This window comes from Martes martes (assembly GCF_963455335.1).
Source record: "Martes martes genome assembly, chromosome: 14".
NCBI classification, from domain to species: domain Eukaryota; kingdom Metazoa; phylum Chordata; class Mammalia; order Carnivora; family Mustelidae; genus Martes; species Martes martes.
Genome location: NC_137902.1, coordinates 15,672,429 through 15,695,594, shown reverse-complemented (window position 1 = coordinate 15,695,594; position 23,166 = coordinate 15,672,429). Strand labels below are relative to the sequence as shown.

General features: G+C 44.7%; 1 protein-coding gene across 9 annotated transcripts in view; it reads right to left on the bottom strand.

The window, feature by feature from the left end:
* ABLIM1 (actin binding LIM protein 1) overlaps positions 1-23,166 on the bottom strand; it is a 294,975-nt gene that overhangs the window by 123,333 nt on the left and 148,476 nt on the right. For all 9 annotated transcript variants that reach the window (XM_080823245.1, XM_080823250.1, XM_080823252.1 and 6 more), the window contains exons 3-4: positions 5,712-5,895; positions 1,920-2,029 (exon numbers count right to left, since the gene is read on the bottom strand). In XM_080823245.1, the coding sequence (XP_080679371.1) occupies positions 1,920-2,029; positions 5,712-5,895 (294 nt within the window). The remainder of the gene's footprint in view (positions 1-1,919; positions 2,030-5,711; positions 5,896-23,166) is intronic.

Here is a 23,166-nt window from a genome sequence, read left to right as displayed (position 1 = left end):
GGGTATGGGGCGCTGGGCTGGCTCTGTCAGCAGAGCATGTGACTCTTGATCTCAGGGTTGTGAATTCAAGCCCCACATTGGGTGTTGAGTTGACTTAAAAAAAAAAGATAGTTGGACTGAAGGACTCTACAGATTTTAAGGACCTAGTCATTTCTATTACAGGCCTCTGGACATGACCCTCTATTAGCAGCTGTCATTTTTTCCTGGGATTCACAAAATCCTTTTTCTAAATTAGATTGAAAACCTCCTCCAAAGTTTTTGGTAATGTACTTTCGAAGTAGGCCATCCCACACGGTGGGATGACTATTCCCACCCCGGCTCACCTCCCCAGTGACCTGCTTGGGGTCATGGTAGTTAGAAGCGTGAAGCCCTCCTACAGTCTAGGACTGGGTCTTGCCTTGTAGCTCTTGTCCTATTCAGGCTGCCAGTATTTATCAACAGGACATATAAATTCACGTGCTAAGGATCTGGCTGTGTTGAATAAGATGCACGAATACATCTCTTTTCTTCTTTTCTCCCAACGGTCAAATCCAATTTCTATGCAAATGCTTTGGTCAGAACATTCTTTTTGAAAAAAAAAGGTATAAGGATTCTTCTTCTTTAACAAAAAGATTTGGACTCACTGCTATGGATTGCCCAGAATTCCTCTAGAGCAGAAGTGGATTATTTCATTCTTATGTACTGAGACTGGAGGGGCTTAATGGAATTTGGTGCAGATTTCCCAAAGATAGGCAAAATCCGCAGAAACCAAGGCAAACCTCTGGTCTACTTCCTAATGCCCCCAGGAAGGGAACGGAAGTAGAGCTTCACTGTTTGGTGCCAGCGACCAGACTACATCTCACTTAAAAGTTAACTGACTTCCCCAGTGTTACTTACTAGGAGAAACAGTGCAACTGGCTCTATGAGGGAAGTCAGCAGGGGGTAGGTCTGGGAGCAAGTTAGTGTTCTCTGGATTCCCACACGTCAGACCAGACCTCATCATAAGGAACTACAAATCCCATGTATCTTGTTTCCACACTTTCTTCAGATTCTCCTTAAGGGTCACCTTTGAGAGATGTCTCCCTCGACTGCCCCTCCTCAATGCCGCCCCTCTACCCTGAATTTTCTTCCTACTTTAATTTAGATATTAGATATTTTGGTGTATGCACTTATGGTCTGCCTGTTCCTGCTAGAAAGTAAGCCTCTGGAGGGTGCTGACTTTTTGTTCACGCCTGCATCTCCAGTGGGAACAACATCACACATCGTAGGTGCTCAGCAAATTATAGGTGCCATAAATCAGTGTTAGAAACCCTCCAAGTGAATACATATTTAAGGATAACAGACATAAAGAGTTAAAGGTAAGTATAAATCATCACCTTTGCCCTAGGCACTGTGGGGATAACATTTTTTTTTTTTTAAAGATTTTGTTTATTTATTTGTCAGAGAGAGAGCAGCAGGCAGAGCAGGCAGAGGAAGAAGCAGGTTCCCCGCTGAGCAGGGAGCCCGATGTGGGACTTGATCCCAGGACCTCGGGATCATGATCCAAGCTGAAGGCAGACACTTAACCAACTGAGCTACCCAGGTGTCCCAAGGGGGACAGCTTTTTTAATACATAGAGCTATCAATTCCTTCACCACCAAATGTTTGCACATCTCAACCACCATGACTAGGGAATGGGCATTTCTCATATCAAGTGTTATCCTTCGTTTTCCTTCATTTACTCTCAAAATGCAGTTTGATGTCCAATTCTATTTACGCCTTTTTGACATAAGGGAGATGCTTCCCACTGCATGGGTTTTAGTGAAGGCTTCAGGTTTTACAATCGCAAATGGCCTTAGACGCGACTATGCTCAGCATCCACTACACAGAAAGGAAGGCACTTGCCTAAGCTACCTTTGAGCTACGAGCAACTCATGTCAATGGGTGGCTGGGACACTTACTGCCGGAGCAGGAGGCTTCTTTAGGGCTGGACGACATTGGCTGTGCGCACAGTTGACAAAGGCAGTCTCTCCCATTGAACGTGACTCGGTCTCCGGGTGGAAATGGGCGCCTGGAGACAGAAAGACATTGCCCTCAAGGTTATTCCAGCAATTTAATTTCTTTTCCTTATTCCTTCTGCTTGCTGGCCCCCGGTGCCAATCCATTTCTTTGAGGAGCACCGGCCAGAATGTCTGAAATGCAGTCTTAACCAAGCCAGCGAGCTGGATATAGTCCAAGCAAATAAACATGCCTTGTTTTGAGAAGGGAGAAGGCACTGCTTCTACCAGCAACCAGACAGTAAATGGAATGATTTACCTCTACTCATTAGTGGAGGGATTGTTCCAACAAGTCACCTAGCCAGGTACACACGGAAAAATTTTCCATTTTCCAAATGGAAAATCCTTCAAGAAGAAATATTTTAAATGCCATAAATTCCTATTCAGGCTTAAGGCCCCTGCCCAGGAGAACTGGTTACGGGTCAAGCATTAACTCTTTCACTTCCCTAGACCTACATGGTGTTTCTGTGCCTAGTTAGACTCTGTCCCAGACATCTGACTGGGTGAACGGGGTGTTTCAGTGCTGGAGACCCAGTTCCTGGTGGAGAACTACAACCGTGCTGTAACTACCTGTTTTAAAACGATTAGCTTCTAAACACTTAAAAAGAAAACCATTAGCTTCTTTTCAAAGAGATGGCTTCCTTTTGTGTTATTTGTCAATAACAGAGTTTGCAAAAATACTGCCTCTGCATGTGTGTTACCTGTTTCTTCTCCTGCCAGTTCAGGGGGCAGGTAGGCTTTTGAAGAGAAAAGTCATCAACAACGACACATATGACAATTTCCAAGCCGGCTTACTTGTCATTGGCAATTTGCCAACACCCTTTGCTAACGTGAGCTTTCAAATGTGTGATTCTGTCAGTTAGGAAATGCAGAACTCGCAAGCAAAACATCCCCACACATCTGAGTCAGAAGCAATTACTTAAGAACAAACGCTAGCTCCTTGACAGGAGCCTCACTTCACAGTTGCCATCCCTCCTTTAAGTGGCCCTTCAACTGCCTAACGGTTGGTAATTAACCGCAACACACGTGCAGGTAGTAAATTTGGACTTCAAACAACCCCACAGATGTGCTTCGCGCTGGTCCTCAAGGAGAGTGAGGAGCTCTTACTCTCCCCCGCCCCCTCCTTTCACAAGGGCTGAGCTGAGGCGGTCTCTTCTCCTCTCACGGGGCAGTGTCACTTTCCATTGTTCAGATAAGGCCCAGAGAGGTTAAGCGACCAGCCTGGATGGACCAGCTCCGGAGACCAGTCCCCAGGCAGGTGCAGGTGGCATCCACCAGTGCCGGGCTTCTCAATCTTTAACATCAAAACTCATGCCCTGGTGAATGCCAGTGGGCCGACTGCTTCATCCATGAAACCCGAACGAGCCCCCAGTCCGCTCCGTGAGGGGGCATCAGGAGTTAGGGGGCCAGAAGCGCAGGCCTGGGCTTTTTGCATCTGATCAGGGCCAGGACTAGGTCGAGGCCAGTTAGCACCTGGGGCACCTGGGGCATAGCATTTAAGGAGGTCCCAACTCTCAGGTGTAGACCCTGCAAGGCATGCTAGCCTCCTCTGGCCTCTGAGCCAAGCCTGTAGGTTTAGCCTTGAATCCCACCTGGATCCACCAGGGGATAAACCAGAGTCCAGTTCTTGGGTCATTGGAACGCTGGCTTGTGTGATTTTATAAATGACCCTCTTCGGTTCTTTCTGCCGGCGGCCCACTGTGTCCTCCGCCCACACGGCTTCACTCCTCTCTGCCATTTGTGTGAATGAATGTGTGTGATCCAGAGAACTGGATTTGGGGTCAGGAACCCTGAGTTCAAATCTTATAAGCCTTGCCGTGTTAGCCTGGGGAAAGTCCCTTAAACTCTGAGACTCAGAGTCACTCATAATTAGGGACACTAATTCCTGGCTGACTTCACGGAATTGCTAAGAGGGTTAAAGTAGATTCAACCAGAATGCAGCTTGTCACCCATAAAGGAGGCCTCCACTTGAGGTCAAATACCATCAGCCAGCAGTGGCGGCAAACGGCACGCTAGTAGCAACAGTGAGCACCTCTTTGCTGACCCAAATGGCCGGGGACAGGACTATCACTAACAGAGGCTTGTCCTTCATCACCGACTTTAAAACGATGATCTCTCAAGGTCAGGATCAGGAGGGCTCTTAGAGTTTATCTGGGCCAGGGCCTTCCAACCTGGCTGAGTAGCCCCATACTTGGGAACCCTCTAGAAACTACCAGATCAGCAGGAGAGTTTGGGGGAAAATGCTAGAAACAGACATTTGTAAAGAGACCCTCCCCAGGGGAGGGGCCCACTGCTCATCCCGGTTTGGGGAATCACTTGGCTCTGGTCCACAGCCTCCTATCTTACAGATGAAGCAAAAGTTAATTCATACCATCCAGCAAAGCAGGACTAGAACTTGGGACTCTCGAATGCCAGCCAAGGGCTTTTAAGCAGACAGTGAAAAGGGAGCGGTCAAGAGGAAACTTTACTTTGGATTAAATACACACAAATTTTCAGCTCAATAATCCAGCATTTTAAAATTGGGATTTATAAAGATGTAATTAAAAAAAATAAAAAGATGTAACTGAGAAATGGGCTAATAACTATAAAATATTACAATAATTTTACCATAATACCTCATCTAGATCTTATATCGTTCATCTGTCAGTTCTGCCTTGTTAGCTAATTAGATAAAATGAAGTTTACTTTTCTAGAGTTTACATCTCTCTGGCCTAGAAACATAAAATGCTGAAAAACAAAGCAAAACACCTTCTCTGAACCATCATCTTTACAAAGCTGCAGCAAAATGGAGCACACGGCCATCAAACACGGAAAGGAAGGGGACTGCCCGATGAGGACAGGTCAGTAAAGCCGCTGACCCTTGTTGGTGACGCTCCTCGTTGTGGGAACAAAGTCATCTTAAGTTCTCTAATGTGCAGCATTCGAAACACAGCAATGGTGAAACCACCACATTTCCCTACTCACGCTTCGCACACTTTCCCCTTCTTCCCTCTGACTGGTCATGTTAACCAAGCCGGTTTGTGCAGTGAAGATTTGACCTTGCTGGAGGATAGAAGCCTAGAGAGCAGAGGTGGGTCAACTTTTCCCCCCTGAGAGTTCAGACCGGAAGTAATTTTTTAGACTTTGTGGCTCATACGGTGTCTGCCATGACTGCTCAACGTGGCCACTGTAGCTCAAAAGCAGCCACAAGCAGCCATATGTGAACAAGCAAAATGTGTCCCAATAAAACTTTATTTGTCCCAATAAAGCTTTATTTACAATGACACATATTGGGGCTAATTTGGGCCATGGGGCAGGGTCTGCCCAGGTGTGCTACAGAGTAAATGAGACTATTTTTAAACACACACATATGAGCGTATACTTCCAAAGAAGCTTCATCTTTCCAAGCAGTTATGCCATTTCCTAAGGTTTTCATTGCTCAAAATGTTTTAAGACCCAGAGTTGCTTTCACACTTGGTTTCAAGCCGCTTCAAATCAGTCCGATTACTTGGGAGAAGACCTCGTGTGTAAAGTTTCCCAACTAAATTACTTTTTGACAAGGCCTGATAAAACAAGAGGAACATTTTTTTTTTTTTTAACCTAAGGGTGCCTCAGAAAAAGATTATTTCAAGCCAGTACAACTCAAGACAAAAGGTGTACATCCCAGGCTGTAAGAGCAGAACCCGGCGCTCCTCGGTCGGGGAAGCCGCCACTTACTTGCAGATGGTGCAGGCAAAGCAGTTGGGATGATAGGTCTTGCCCAGGGCGGTGACCACCTCTCCTTCCACGAACTCCCCGCAGCCGTGGCAGCGTGTCCCATACATCCTCTGGTAGTCCAGGGTGCAGAGATACTCCCCGTTCTTTATGAAGAAGCCCCCTTGTGCCAGGTCACAGCCGCACACTGTGGAAAGACAAGTTCGCACTTGGTCAATATCCGCGAAGCTGCTGGTCAGCCGCCGCCCGCCCCTGCCTGCTGGGAACTTACCCCCTGATGTCAGTGGCTGGGGGTTAGGGGAGGGGACTGGTACAAAGAGCTATTTATTGTTGGGCTGGGAGTGCTCTCTTGCCTCCCTCCCCTTCTGTTTCCCTCCTTTTGGGAGCATGCAATAGCTCATACAAGTAAAATGCACTGGCTGGGGCTCAATGACTTTTGTGGTATGTCTAAGATTCAGAGATAATCAGTCTTTGATGGAAAGATGCCCTTGGTTCGTGCTGTCTCAATTAGGAACAAAGGTATTCCTGGCAGTGCGATTTAGGAAAGGTATCCAAGGCTTGCCCGCACAACTGCTTGGTTTGGGCCAGGACTGTTACTGAGCTGAGTAATAAATTCCCACGATACCGAAAGCAGTGGCTGAAATGTCCAATGTCCATTTGTTCCCACTCTGGAAACACTTCCCCACAGTTATGAAAAACTCAGACGCTTAATTTTCTCGCTGGGCAGCAAATAGGATAAGCCAATTATTTATATAGTATAGGGAGAGATAAAAATGAACAGACAAAAGAGGAAAGAAAAGGGAACGTGTCCAAGCTAAAACCGTCATTCCGGACCTCAGTACATGCCAAAGGGAATGCCTTGCTGTGTCTGGATTTTGGTGTCTCTTTCGAAACTGTGCAGCTGTGGGTTATGGAGATAGTGCAAGGTCCCAGGCTGTCAGGGGCTTGGGCGTGGCCTACATGTTCAGACAAGACTGGAGGAGGGCACAGCGACTTGTCCAAAAATAAAGCCTAAGGCAGACCCTGAGAATAAAGCGTTTCCACTGCCAAAGGACTGGCAACCAGCACGGCAGCTGGAAACCTCCAGTCTTGACCTCTCGATGCCCAAGCTTGGGTGACTCTTATATAACTAAGGGCCTTAGACAAAGAATTCTGGATTCTTCCTGATTCTTCCTGCAAGCAGCTGGACTAGGACCCCAGTGGGCGGGGGGACATTGAGCTCCACTACTAACTTGCTTTCTTAAGAATCCTCGTGGAACATCTCTCGTGTTCCTCTGGTTAGTTCCTGTGACTCATCAATGCCTTTGGATGACAGGGCGCCCAGCACAGTAAGGTAGTGACTGACGACTTTGACAAGTCTCCCACCCAATGCTGGCAGTCTTCCCTACTGCAAGCCACTAAGGATACTGAAGGTGACACCGAACCTACAAATAAGCCTTCCACTGTGGACTCACCAGCCTTTGTTTACATCAACACTCCACAGCGATGACCTCCTTCTTTGCAGTTTATAATCAAGTAACCCAAGACGATGGCCCGAGTCCACCACGCCTGAAAATGACCACCCTATAAATACGACTCCGATCACATTACCTGGAAAACAGCTCGTCCACCACCTGCTGCCTCCTCTAACCTGCCCGCGTCCCCAGTGTGCACACACCTGCTTCTTGGTTGGGGGAGCTCAGGTATGGACCGAGCGCACTCGGACTAACAAATTCCTTCAACAGCAACAAACACAATCCTGGGGTGTAGGGGGCGGGTCACAGAATACCTCAGAGAACCTATCTTATTTCCCCACCAGATGACAAAGCACTTTCTGGTGAGAGCCCTCATCTTTATGTCTTTGGATTCTTCTTCAGGAAACTTTAACCATGGCGTCTAGGGTATGACTGAGAACACAGAGTGCGAATTAGGTTGAATCCAGCATCAAACCTGGCAGTCTCCCCGGGATGTCACCCCTCAGTGACAGCAGTGTTGATGACTCTGTTGCTTTTCCAAACACGGGTATTTCTCAAAGCCATGAGAAGGAGCAAAATGATGCATTTGGATTATCAGTAATTGCCCTTTTTCTCCCTCTAATCACGTTGGGTATGTTTAAAAATTCACAGATCCTTTATAAAAAGATCAGGTGGCAGCAGGGTCATCTGTAAGCTAATGGAGATTGTGGGGACAGCGTCAGAGCTCACTGTATATGTTTTAGAGATTCCCTGTATTTGCTGCTTCCGTGGGCACCTCTGTGCGATGTTCTGCTTCACTCGAGATGGTGACATTGAGGTATACGCTCCTTTAAGTCCTGGCTTATATAAACTGAATAGTCTTTAAATGACCTTGTAGGGGCACCTGGGTGGCTCAGTGGGTTACAGCCTCTGCCTTTGGCTCAGGTCATGATCCCAGGGTCCTGGGATCAAGCCCCGCATCGGGCTCTCTGCTCAGCGGGGAGCCTGCTTCCCTTCCTCTCTCTCTGCCTGCCTCTCTGCCTGCTTGTGATCTCTGTCTGTCAAATAAATAAATAAAATCTTTTAAAAAAATCATAAAACAACCTTGTAACTTCTGTTGAGAGTTGTCAAACTACAGCTGAACTCCGCCCCTTGGAGAGTTCATTCCACCTAGTCGGTAGTGGCCCAAATTGGCTTATCAAACTGTGCCATTGTTTTTGCTGGTTGACATACAAGGAAACCCACATTTGCAGACCTTCTTGGAGGCAGGGCCCATTAAAGTTCCTTACTCGCCATTTCTCCCCCCTCTCAGATCACAGCGTCTCCGTCTCCCTAGCCAGACTTTTAAACACAAGTAACTGCCATGAACGCTACCTCCTTCTCTAGAATAAGGCGGCCCTGGGAGCACATCTCACTTACTCCCATAGCCTCAACTATGACTCAACTCAACTATGGTCTACGACCAACTATGATCAATGTCCCCATCTGTGATGTCTTCCCCAAGCCTTAGGCCCTGATGTTTCGCTGCCCAGTGGGCACAGACGACATGCCTATCTTAAGCCTGGCATTGTATTGTATTGTATTGTTTTTAATTTTTAAAAATTTTAATTAACATATAATGTATTATTAGCCCCAGGGGTACAGACCTGTGAATCGCCAGGTTTACACACTTCCCAGAACTCACCATAGCACATACCCTCCCCAATGTCCATAACCCAACCACCCTCTCCCTAACCCCCTTCCCCCTGGCAACCCTCAGTTTGTTTTGTGAGATTAAGAGTCTCTTATGGTCTGTCTCCCTCCCGGTCCCATCTTGTTTCATTTTTCCCTTCCCTATCCCCCAAGCCCCCCACTTTGCCTCTCCTCTTCCTCATGTCAGGGCGTATTGTACTTTTTTAGAGAGAGCGAGAGCATACGTGAGTTGGGGAAGAGGGAGAGGGAGAGAGAGAATCTCAAGCAGGCTCCAGGCCCAGCACGGAGCCCAACAAGGGGCTCGATCTCATGACCCTGAGATCACGCCTGAGCCAAAATTAAGAGTTGGTCACTGACCGACTGAGCCAACTGGCATTTTAAAAACAAACCCCATCCTCTTGCTTCTATACCGTCTGTCCATAACCTTGTTCTTCCGTTATTCCCTCTTTCAGTAACATGCCAGCACTATTCATTCTCTGCTCTTGCACCAAAATTTTCAACTCGCCCCTAAAACCAATCCATTTCCCAACAAAACATTCCTTTGAACAATTCCCTCCTCTGCCTCCTTGTTGTCACCGCTGAGATCCCAGCCTTCAACCTGTGTTATAATATGTTTATTCTGGCAAAAACAGAACAAAACACAACTGGAAACAACTGAATTTCCATCAGTAGGGCAGCAGTTGAATAAATTACAGCCCGGCCATTCTATGGAGCTGGTATTAAAGAGAATGAGTTAGACCAATATCTATAACCCAGAGGCTCATCCTTGATAGACCCATAAGTGAAAAGAACAAATGTCACAGAGTAAAGAATTTTAATAATTGCCTTTTAAAAGAAGGTCTACTTACGTTTTTATGAATAAGGAAAAGTTAACACAAAAGAGGATTCCTAAGTTAGTTATCTCAGGAGGACGAAGAATTATTAACTTTTTCTTCATAGACTCATGGGTCACCTCATTTAATTGCTTCAAATTGTGGCAAAATACCCATAACATGAAACTCGCCATCTTAATCATTTTTCAGCGTACAGTTCAGTGCTACTTAATATTTGCATTATTGTGCAACTACCTACCAGAACATTCTTCATCCTGCAAAACTGAAACTGTTCCCATTCAACACTAACGCCCCATTCTCCCTCCCTCAGCCCCTGGCAAGCACCATTCTACTTCTATCTCTACGAATCTGACCACTCCTCACGTAAGTGGAAGTTCACTCAGATACGAAGATGTTAAGAAAAATGAACCAGAACTTATAAACAAGGTAAGGGAGAGAAGCATCTTCTTCCAGCGTCCTGCCGAGTATTAACGGCTCACCCAAGGATTCTTTCATTACCCAAGGCAGTGGTGCCGTGTTGGACAAGCTCTTTATTATGGATTGAAGGCCCAGCCTTTAAAGTTAACGGTAACTTACAGATTTCCACCCAGTAGAGATGTAAATGATTTCTGTCGGGTTTTGTTGTCCTGCCCGACTGCTCATCAGTTTACACCTGACCCTGACATCCTACCTCGACCTTCCTTCCTGAATGCCTCTATAATCTGTTCTTTTGGTTCTCCTGTGAACCAGCCTTGCCAGCCTGCTGGCTCCCTCATTAATGTATTAAATCAATCTTTGATACATGCTCATTCGGTATTTGTGTGTCCTATATTTAACTTTTGAAAATTATACTTGGACAAAGGGGTTACCTTCTTTAACCCAAAATAGCTAAAGGTTTAAGGAACCTTTGGTCAGTCTCATATTAACAGCTTAGCAAACACTTCACACTGGAGGCACAAAGCAAAATTTTCACATCTAAATGATGACAAAATCTCCATGGGTGGGGTCAAACTTCAGTAGGATATATTTAGATTTTTAACTTTGGGTGCGCCATTTGTCTTTGCTCTAGGTCATCGTCAACGTACACCCAGGAAAAAGCAGACTCCTTTCATTAAAAAAGGAGAGAGGGCTGCCAGGGGAAGAGATTAATTGCTTTCTTCTCAATGATCAATTATTGAAAACATGCCCCACTCAGGGCCCCACTGAACCTTGCCTGCTTTGTCGTCACTGAGGCATGGCCAACGTCAGCCCTATGCCTTTCGATGGTATGCTCTTGAACTCATTGTCTGCAAAACGCCGACCATGAACTGGGTAAGTAAGAACACGTATGTCCCAGGGTGTTACATAAAAGCTGTGAGATTAGAAACAGGCATGTCTTAAAATCTTAAATCTTCAAAAAGAAAAAAAAATTAACAGGACCTGCCTGGGTTGTAAACAGCATGGAGTAGGAGGGAACCGAGTACGGAGGTGTCCAATAAGGGTGAAAACAGAACAGTATTTTAGCAGGACGAACAGGGATGGGCTGGCAACTCCTTCTCTGACTTTCTGAAAACAGCAGGTAACATTTTATGTTACAACAAGTTCATTTCAGTGACCTTCCATCGGCCTATTGGTCCACATTGCCAAACACTTAGCAGAATAGGTAATACTTAAAACGCTGCCCAAAGGTGGGTGTAGGGCTAAAATGCAAACAGTGTTTTCTTCTTTTCTGTCAGTAGGCTGAACATCTCTGCAGGGCTACTGTTCGTGTGGGTGTTTTAATCAATTCATGCCAGCAAGAGAGGGAGGCATGCTCAGCAAATGTGATCAATGTTTTCAATTTGGTTTTGAGTAACAGAAGAACCTTCATTGGGGGCCAGGAGCCTCAGAGGGCGGGTGGTGGTTCTTCCTTCTCTTGTTTAGGGCAGGCAGGGGGTTTTGGCTCTGGCATTTGGCCAGCTGGTCAACCCATCACAGGCTGTGAGGAGCCTTTCTGAAGTCGCACAGTGATGTGGAGGCCATGCACGGCTGGCACCTGGGTTGCACCTGCTCATTTCTGGTGACAAAGGCCATGTGTTCCGAAAGTGCTACTTTACCCTTTGCCAGCTCGAAACCCTACTCTACCCTGCCTGAGCCAGCAACTCCTCTGCCTCCTCCTCGGGCGCCATGCACTAGAGCTGGGGGTGGGATGGCTACAGGGTATGGAGCTCCCAAGCACTTCATGATGGAATAGTAGTGTGAATGCCAAATACTTCCTATTCTCTGCCTCCATCCTCTATCCAACTACATTTTAAAAGAGCCGTATTTCATTCAAGATGTTATTCTATTCATTTCCCTAAATCCTTTCTTCATAGAAAATACAAAGGTCAACTCTGACATAGATCTCCCAAACCACAAAAATTCCATTACAGTGTGGGGGTCTCGCTGAATCTGCTTTTGCTCTGAAAATAAGAGCAATGCATTTGAAAGTACCAGACACCCTGAAGCTCAAAAGTACTATATGCTGTAGCCCAGAACCCAAAATAGCAGAACAGAGACTCAGACAATAATGTGAGGGGGCTGCTTCTCACCAGAAATAAATATTTGCTAATATATCATCCTGGAAGCAAATACTAAGCTTCAAAAACATATTAAAATAGTTTTTCACGTTCATTTCTACATGCCCATTAAAATCAGTGATCATTTCTGAGAAAGAAGATAGGTAGAGGTCCATCCGGGTGGCAGAATGGGCCCCCCACGGAAGGCACTTGAGGGAATGTGTTGAATTAGGAGTTTGAATTTACACTAACAGGTCAACAGCTGTAGTTGGAAAGGAATCACTTCAGAACCTCTTTTGTTAATAAAATCTTTGACCACATAGTAAGTTTGCTTTTTTCAACACTTGTGAAATTCCATGTGCAGACATTAACTATAATTAAACTCAAATAACGAAGGTATTACCGAGAATAGTATTTCTCCCTCAACATCTATCAAATGTCATCTCAGTCTCTCTGCCACACCCCTTGGGGAGGGACACCTCGGCTCACCTCCCGCCAACCCCATCTCGTTTCCCGGGCCCCACTTAGGCTTGACCTCCTGATGAAGCTACAGCCACCTCAGTCCCCTCCAGCTCTGCTCCCTTGGGGCTCAGAACAATTATTCACATTTGATTCCTACTTTGGATATGTTGTCCTGTATCTTATACCCACCGTTGTGGTTTTCTCCTGACCTCAATTATAAGCTTACTGAAGTCAAAGATCACCTTTCATGCTCTTTCGTGTCTCTCACAGTATTTAGAGAGATGGCAAGTTCTTGTCCCTTTCTTTCTATTTCATACTGCTACTGTCCAGACAGTGTGGGCAGAGCCAAGTGCCTTGGCAAGTACAAGGAAAGCATTTCAGCATGACTTGGAGCCAGTAACCCTCCCTCCTTCTGAAAGCACCTAATTGGCATCAAGATACTGGTGCCAAGGTAGTAACATCACCTGCCCCCCCCCTCAACCTCTCAAGTCTTTGGAGACTCTGAACTTTATTAGCGATTGAAATTAACTGCAATTGAACAACTCAAGAGACCATTCCCATGCACAAGTGCTACGTCCAGGGTTGGACTCTGCTTTGTGTTTAGCAGTACCAAGAAGGACCGAGTACAGAGAATAAGACTGTGATTGGTTAAGAACTCCATCATGTCAGGTGCATGAGAAGGAACCAGAATGGGTTCACAGGGTAGCGACAGGAATAATTAAGGGGCTGCGAGAGAACACTTAAGGAAATAAAAAAGCAGATGAAATTGGGATTAGACCACAGAAAAAGAGGTCAAGGTAATAATGGTCTTTAAGTGTACAGGGAGTTATTTTCAGCTCTTTTCCAGCTAAGGAGGACAAAGCGGAGAAAAGTTTGTTTTATATGTACCAAAAGACGTAGGTTAGATAAGCTCACAGCTATAACCAGAGAGGTGATCATAGCCATGATACAGCTGAAGGAGGCTGTACTGTATCTACGGTTTAGAAATATTTATGATAGAATAAATGGCCTTTCTATCCAGGATAGCAAGCACACTTATTCTTTTGGATATGGACAATGTGATAAGTTACTTTCTTGACCTTTTCTGTCTAGGTCAAATCATAGGATTACATTGCAATGAAAAGAAAATCAAATCCATAATTTTACCTAAACATCCTAAGTTTTATTTTGGAAATGGAATATAAACATAAACTATTAGTTCTTATAGCATATAAACTAGAGAATACAATTTTACTTTTATTATTTATTTTTTAAAAGATTTTATTTATTTATTTGACAGAGAGAGTGAAGGTGATAGAGCACGAGTGGGGGCGGGGTACAGAGGGACAGGAAGAAGCAAACTGCCCACTGAGCAGGAAGCCTAACATGGGGCTCCATGCCAGGATCCTGAAATCATGACTTGGGGCAGACACTTAATCAACTGAGCCACCCAGGCACCCCTACAATTTTACTTTTAAAAAGCTGAATACAATTAGCAGCAATGTCCACAATAGCCAAAACATGGAAAGAGCCTAGATGTCCATCAAAAGATGAATGGGTAAAGAGGATGTGGTATGTATATCTATAGTGGAATATTACTCAGCCATCAAAAGGAATGCAATCTTGCCATTTGCAATGATGTGGATGGAACCAGAGGGTATTACACTAGTGAAATGAGTCAGTCAGAGAAAAACAAGTACCATATGATTTCACTCATATGTGGAATTTAAGAAACAAAGCAGATGAACATAGGGGGAGGGAAGGAAAAATAAGATGAAAATTGAGAGGGAGGAAAACCATAAGAGATGTTGAACTCTAGGAAACAAACTGAGGGTTGCTGGAGGGGTAGAGAGAAGGGATAATTGGGTGATGGCCATTAAGGAGGGGATATGATGTAATAGGCACTGGATGTTATATGCAACTGTCAAATCACTAAATTCTACCTCTGAAACTGATAAAAAAATAAATTAAAAAGATCCTAAATACAGAAAATCCTTAATCTGTATATCCAACTCACCACCTTACAATTTTCACCCATCTTACTCCATGAAGATCCTTGCGTTTTACAAATGCACATATTTTATATGGAATGATCCTAACCTAGTCAAAATCCTCCAGACCCCAAGATGGCAAATATAGAAGGTGCTGTTAGAGATGGAAGGTTTATCCCAAGCCCCTTTACAAAACTCAAGCTTTAAAGAGTAATTCGTGAAAAATGTACTGCAATTCATTAACATTAGTAAGAATTATGGTCTGAACTTTCTAATGGTTTTACATAAACTCCTTAAAAATAAGTTGGGTATCCATGGGCTCTCTTGATGATTGAACATTACAGAGGACAAGGGTTTTTTTTCAAAGCCATCAAAACGTGACATTTTCCACATCCTCTAACACATCGCTGAGACTCACATCGCTAAGTAGCGACAGTGTCTATTAGAACATAATTCAATATAACAATTTCTGCCAATGCTATCTTGAGGGAAGAGTTTGCATGATATGACTTCTAAAATTTTCCACAGACACCCAATGTTCAAAAGTCTTTTTAAAACTATGTTACTATAAATAACATGTAACACTAATTCCATTTTCTGAAAAGGAATAGCTACTGTAATTAATGTTTAAAATGCCATCTTTCAAACGACAATGGGAACATCATGGTTCCATTCACTTTCGTAGGGAGCTGTTTGCCTGAGCGAAGGCCAATGTCAAGTCTAGCCGTACCCTTGTCTTCACCATCTGCTGCCTTGAACAATGCAGCCCCTACTCCCCCTGACCACAACTAGCATGCGCCCCCTTTCTAGTCCTGGGAAGGTTATTAAATTTTCTGGAGGATCCATGCTTTCCCACATGCTGCTTCACCCCTGGCAACATCCCGAGACCACTGAGCTCCAGGTGGCTTCTCAGCCTCTGACTCAGCACACCTGGGCTCCGGACCATTCGCCTACACCTGTCGGCTGCCAGTGACGGGTCCCCTAGAAAGCATGTTGCTTGCTACCAGATCACAGGTTCTTCAGAAGTACGTCCCATGTCATACATCCCTTTCAATCCTCCGCAGACTGGCCCAGTGAAGGACAGATGACAGATGTCCCATAAACATTTCATACGGTAAGGATTTGAAGGCCATCAAGCATTGACATTCCCAGGCTGATTTATGCAAAAATCAAGTGACTTTCAGGAAGAAAAGAATACAAATCTACTCTTTGGAATAACAGAGTCCATTTAGTGGACTTTTATTACCAGAAAGAATAAGTGGTGGTTGTATTTTTAGCCTTTATTTGTCAGCCTAATCTCCTCTTTTGAGAGAGGTGGGGGTGGGCGGACCTTTCCGGACCACCTGCTCCTCCCCCCGCCATAAACACCAAGACCCTCCTGCTGCAAGCTCACATCTTTGTTCATGCAGCTTTTTATTTTCCCTTTACTGCACCGATCACAGCTGGGGAGTCATATTTGTGTGATTATTTGAACATCTGATTAATGTGCTATCTTAGTCCATTCAGGCTGCTCTAGCAAACGAAAAAAACAAAACAAAGCAAAACAAAAAAACAATGACTGGGGGACTTATATACAGTAGTCCACAGGCCAGAAAGTTCAGCGAAATGGACACGGAGGTGAGGTCTGAGCGTGGGGCACTCTAAGGGTTCGGGGTCAGGAGATGAAAAGAACCAGCCACATGACTGGTTCAATGCTTGCTTTGAAAATGCTTGAGGACAGTCTCAGTGTCCCCCCATCCTCTGTTGTATAAACCCTCCCACAACCTCTGCTGTAGAACTCATTTTCTTGGAAAACGTGTACTTCCTCCATCAAGTTGGGTAAACTTCAGCATACCCTTTCTCAAGAAATAAGCTTTCAAGGACATGGCCTGGGAGGTGTCAAGAGCCGTAAAGATCCTGAGATTTTACCTGCAAGCTAACAAGCGAGCCTGCGCTAGTGTCACAGGTGCTAGCAGAAGACAGCCCTGCGTCTGCAGCAAAAGGGTTTACTACTAACAGCAGGCAGCATGAGCTCTGTATTTGTTCCTGGTTTTGCATGCCCCGTAAGTCCCCAGAGGCAAGAGAAGTATATGCATGTGCAATGAATTTGTTTCACAGCTGAAGAACCCTGAGCTTAGGAAACCCCAAATTTTTATGATGAGACCCAAGCAAACCTGTCTAACTTTCGCTTCAGATGCAGATATTATTTCCAACATACTAGACAGCAAACAAATCTACCCTCTACTCCAGAGGGAGACACTATCTTCCAAGGCTGTTGGCTCTACAACCTCGAAAAGAAAATTCAGAACAAATGGCAACTAGCACCTCGGGCTCACAAGAGACCCGTGGATAATTAGCTCCCAGTAAGAGAATTGTTAAGCAGTATACTTTGGAGAATTTATGAGTCCTGGCTCTGTTCCAGCTTGGAATTCAAAACCTCAACCACTTAAAAATCTAAATCATATTTATTTGGGTAACACTTCAACGCAGTACAAAATTCAAAAGGATTATGCTTTATAAACAAAGGAGGGCATGAAAGTGATTTCTCTTTTGCTAGGAAAAGGGACCACATATATAAAAGACCTCTTTTCCTTGTATTCTGGTTAACTCTGCCTTTTAATCAATTTCTGAATGACTAATATTCTCTAAGTAGGTATTAGAAGCCCAAGCTCAGCTCTTAGGAGATCTAAGAAATCACTGCCATTTTATGGGAGTTTTATCAATTTCCTTCTTGAGGCCCCACATAAGGCATATCCACTCTGCCCACGCAAGCCCAGAAGAGAAAGCGCAGGGTCTAAACTGGCATAAAAAACTAAGCAGCGGTGAGACCCTCCCCCACAGCTTCCTGACCGTACCTTCTGCACCATCTCTTAACTCTTCCGTCTGCCAGTCAGACGTGCAGCCCTGTCATCGATGATAGAAAGCTTTCCTTATGCCCCTTCTTTTGGGAGGCAATGTTACTGTCTAGTAACTATAGGAGGATATATATCACTTTAAGCACTTGATAAATCTTGTTGAGTAGCTATTCCATTAGAAACATTTACTAATATTCAAGTTCCAAAGAAATACATGGTTATTTTTCATTCATTCATTCAGTCAGTCAGTCATTCACCTTATTGAGCATCTACTATGTTGGGCATTGTTCTAAGCACCGGATACATAGTAGTGAACAAAACAGACAAGTCTCTGCTCTCAAGGAGCCTCTAGTAGAGGGTGAAGATAAATGAATAAAATGTCACATAATGGTAAATGTTAAGGAAAAAAAGATAAAGCAGGGAGAAACGTGATACAGGGAGGAGGTACAATCTCATATAGGATAGTCCAGGAAAGGCTCATTGAAAACAAAATATTTGCCCAACAGCCCTTCTTGACCCTCTCTCTGGTCCTTGGTTCGTCCTTCCTCCCTTCCTTCCTACCTATTTATGTGTTTTGCTCCCTTGCCTTTTCTAAATGCTCTAGAGCTTTTTGGCAGAAAAAGAATCTAGAGCATTATTTTGAAAATGAATGCTATAGATAAATAATAAAATTATAATAAACAATATAATGTATCATATGATGAGCTACATATATTACAGTTAAATGTTAAATACATAATAAATCAATTATTAAATATATAGTTAATTCAACATTAACTATATAATATTTAAATGGATTTCTTATTCTCTCATAGAGCATTATTACAACCATGATGAGGGCAAGGTGATAATTAAAAAACTATCACAGTCCGGGATCAATATCAGAATGAACAGAGAGCATTAAGGAAAAAACTCCTTGCTCGGGACGATTGCCACTGATTGGAAAAGATGCTCTGTCTGGAGCCCTGCAGTCATATCTTTTTTTTTTTTTTTAAAGATTTTATTTATTTATTTGACAGACAGAGATCACAAGTAGGCAGAGAGGCAGGCAGAGAGAGAGGGAGAAGCAGGCTCCCCACTGAGCAGAGAGCCCGATGTGGGGCTCGATCCCAGGACCCTGGGATCATGACCTGAGCCGAAGGCAGAGGCTTTAACCCACTGAGCCACCCAGGTGCCCCCTGCAGCCATATCTTACTCCCACTGGGTTAATATAAAGAATAACAGAAGCTTTGGGAATTTCCTTCTCTTTTAATTATAGAACCCAGTGTTAATTGAAACATTTTCCCGCTTTCCTCATCTCATTAGCAGGTGGGTACATTTCCCAAGGCGACAAATGGAAATTGGGTTCTACCTCCTTCAGATGCTGGCATTCTTCACTACTCATTTCCTGCCTTTTGTCCTTTCCTAGAGCAATGTCACACACCATCATCTGGCTTCAACCGCTATCTAGATGCCAAAACACTTTCAGATCCTTCTTCCTGGGGCACCTGGCTGGCTCAGTTGGTAGCGCATGCGACTTCTGACCTCAGGGTCATGAGTTCGAGCCCCAGGGTGGGGGTAGAGTTTACTTAATAAAAAAAAAAAATTAAAAATCACCCTTCTTCCCAACACGGACCAGGATCCGTCTCTTGAGTGTTAAGCCTACGGGATTCCAAATGCACCATGTGTCTACAGCCTCGACGTATCCCAAGCTGAACTCTGCGCCCGGAATGACCCCATGCAGGGCTCTCGCTCTTCCTTAGTGGGTGGTAACCATCTGTCCACACAGGCAGGCCAGCTGGAAACCGGCATCCTCTCCATTCCTCACATACGGTCACCAAATCCTATCAACCTTCACTTTAAATGGCTCTTAGATCCGCCTCCGATTCTCTATCACGCTTGCTGCGACCTTCCATTATGGCTACCCGGACGATGCTTCTATCTCCCCGAGGAGGCCCCCTGCCTCTGGTCAGCGTCCTGTAGACGTCTCCATCGCTGCGCTTATTACTCAAGATCACGAATGTTGCTTATTTAAATGTCTCTCCAATAACCTATGGGTCCTTTGAGGACAAACATGGTGTCCGGTCTCCTCCTAGTCTTCGAACTTAGCATAATATCCCACAAGGAGTATGTGTCCAACCAACATTTACTAATTGGGAAAATAACTCCTACACCATCAAATCCCAAGATGTCAGACATTTTAGGGAGATGATTTCACCAACAAAATTCCTGCTCACCACCCCTGGGGCCTGGGAACTCAGGGACCGATCCCTGGTTTAAGTCTGTGCGCTGAACTCTAGGTTCCTCCCTTTATACATGGCAGGTTCTCATGGAAGGTGTCTGCTGGCCTCTTCTTCCCTCTCCTTTCAAAACCCATTCCTAGTTAAAGAGTTCATCTCTGCTTTTTAGTCCCCTGGGTGTCTGGGTTTTAGGATGGTCTTTCTAATTGTGGAAAGTAGTCTCTGGTTCCACTCAAGAACTGTGAGGCTTTGGCAACAAGGTGTATAAGTGAAGGAGAATAGGGAGGGAGGCAGGGGAGAGAATTTGAGGGAGAAACTCTGTCTGGCCCTGAAATATGAGGCAGAACCTGAAGGTCCTTCCTCCGTACTTGGCCAGCTCTTGCCCCAAAGCCAAGGCTTGTTCTAGCAACTGCTCTCCACCCCAAATCCCGTCTCCCAGGATATTCGCTCACTATCTGGACATAATACCTGTGCTTTAGATGGAACCAGCAGAAAACAAAAGTGTTGTTTTCAGACTGACCTGCAGTCCGGGCCGTGTGGGCTAAGAGGACTACAGCACCTCAAGGAGAAGACTTCAGTTTCCTCTAGGAAACTATCCTAATGGATTCATAAAAAGTAGAGACTCCATGAAAATTTAGAGTCAGGACAGCGAGGGAGCAGGAAATTGAGGTCCTGGGGAGAGAAGGGAGAAGGGTCTTTGTAGAGAGAGGAAGACCTACGAAGATGGTGGCAGGTGGAGGTTCTGAAGACATATGAGAAATGGCCCAGCTCTGTACTTTCTGTTCACTTTTTCTGTAAACCTAAAACTGCACAAAAATTAAAGCCTATTAATGGAAAGAAATGACCCTGGCCAATGAGAAGCTTCTTGTTCTGGACGTAGCCTGAAAATGTTGCCTCTTTGGACAACAACTTTGGACAACAATATTAGGACAGTTATTGCCTCTGCTATAACTTCCCTCCATTATCCCAAACTTTCAGTAGAATCTGCTGAAAATAGCCGCCTTGTGTTCACAGGATTTGGGGGAAATAAATGGGGTGAAGCAATGCACAAGGAGCAGCATTCACAAAGAGAAGCCAAGAATGTGGTACTGGAAAGAATGTGGAGCAAGACGGGCCACGAGAATGCAAGCCTCAAGGACTCTCAGGGCACCTGGGTGGCTCGGTCAGTTAAGCATCTGCCTTCACCATCTCAGGGTCCTGGAATCGAGCCCCGCATCAGGGTCCTTGCTCAGCAGGGAGTCTGCTTCTCCCTCTCCCTCTGCCTCTGCCCCCAACTCATGTTCTCTCTAATAAATAAACTCTTTCAAAGAAAAAGAAACCTCAAGTACTTTCTAGAACTGTGTTGTCCCATACTGGAGCCACTAATTACAAAGGGCTTTTTTTTGTTTTAAAGGTTTATTTATTTATTTGAGAGAGAGAGAGAGAGAGCGAGCGAGCGAGCATGCAAGCAGGGGTAGGAGCAGAGGGAGAGAAAGTTAAGCAGACTCCCTGATGAGCATAGAGCCTGACGTGGTACTTGATCTCACGACCCTGGAATCATGACCTGAGCCAAATCAAGGGTCAGACACTTAACTGACTGAGCCACCAGGCACCCCTATGAAGGGCTTTTGAGTACTTGAAATGTGACCAGTCCAGCCTGAGATGTGCTATTAAGATAGTATGAAAAAAAAAGTCAAATATCTCAACGATTTTTACAAGAATTACGTGTTGAAATGATAATATTTGGGGTATATAGAGATCAAAGACATTATGAAAATTAATTCACCCACCCCTTTATATCTTTTTACTCTAGCTATTAAAAAATTTAGAATTACATACATGGTTTGCACCATATTTCCATTTGGACATCACTCTAGAATCTTGAGGGAAAGCAATGAGCTTGGCAGGGTTTAAGGAATGAGGAACGTAAGCCACTTTCTTTGGGTATTAAAGAAAAGGAATTGAGGACATAAGACAACAGATATTGACAGATGAAGTGTGAGAAAATACAAATTTACAGGAATAGAAGACATTTATTTTAGTAAAGTTTTGTTAAATTCAAAATAGTTCCTACAAATAGCAAGCACTCCTAAAATATGATTCAATTTATACAAACATTTGACTTTTCAGGAACACATTCATAGCATGAAACAAGGTTTATGGGAAAACGTTCCAACATAAATAATTTACATTCAGTCCTTAGATTTAAACTGGGAGAGAAAAATAGCAAGGAAGCTTCCGCCCGTGGGGGATAAACAAACACATCTTCTAGTTCCTTAGTGTGCCCAACGGTAACTACCCAGATCTGAGACTAGCACTTTGTACTTTCAGTTAGAAATACAGAATACAAGGGGCGCCTGGGGGGCTCAGTGGGTTAAAGCCTCTGCCTTCGGCTCAGGTCACGATCTCAGGGTCTTGGGATAGAGCCCCGCGTCAGGCTCTCTGCTCAGCAGGGAGCCTGCTTCCCTTCCTCTCTCTCTGCCTGCCTCTCTGCCTACTTGTGATCTCTGTCTGTCAAATGAATAGATAAAATCTTAAAAAAAAAAAAAAAAGAAATACAGAATACAAGCAAAGCCCCCATTGCTTGTGGACTGTATTTACTACAGACCCAATCTACCCCTTGAGCTACATTGTAGGAAATTTATGAGCAAAAAATAAAACGGAACGTAATGCCTGATTCTAAGTTAATCAATCCGGATGTAACAACAACAACAAAAAACCCGTTTTCGCTTACATGCTAAGAGGCTCTAATTCAGTACGTCTGGCTTCTCTATTTTACCCGTACATGGTTCTGTGTACTGCAATTGGCAAATTTCAGACCCGAATGACTCAAGTAGCACATGGTCTAGTCTCTTTATTGTTCAGATTAAGGACATGGGGCCACCGAGAGACAGAGAACTTGCCTGAAATCACAGAGCAACTTAGTGGCAAGGGCAGGACTCAAGCCACAGAGAATGGCTGCACAGTCAGGACCCTGGAGAGACCCTCATGTTTCCTGATGGCCAACCTGAGTTGTCCAAAAACAGGATTTTTGGTACTTACTCCTCAGGGTTTGGGGAAGAGCTACGGAATCCCTCTCTATAAAATGTGCATCACAGCCTTCTGTCATTCTCAATGGGAGCTCAGTGTGAGCTAACCTGATGTCCTCCCCTCCCCTTCTGTCTTCTCACCTGAGCCATAGGTTAATGCTCTTTCTCAGAAAAGTTTACCCTCAATGGAACAAACACATAAGCCCCCACCCCTCCTGTTTTGATGGATCTGATGGTTCCTAGGTAGCCTGGTATCTCCTTGAGAGCTTCCCTGGCCAGGAATGGATGGCTTAAGATGGCAACGCTGAGTTCACAAACTAAGGCACCGAGAAGGAATGCAGTTCCCGGGGATGACAGCCGCCAGCACACGCAGAGGGCAGAGCGAGCTACAAAGCAGGCTCATCATCTTGTCTCTCCTTCCACCTCTCCTCCTGGATCCTTCAACCCTGTCTGAGCTCCCCACGTGACCCCAGCTCAAGTAACCTGTTCCTCAAATACACACAAAAACCACT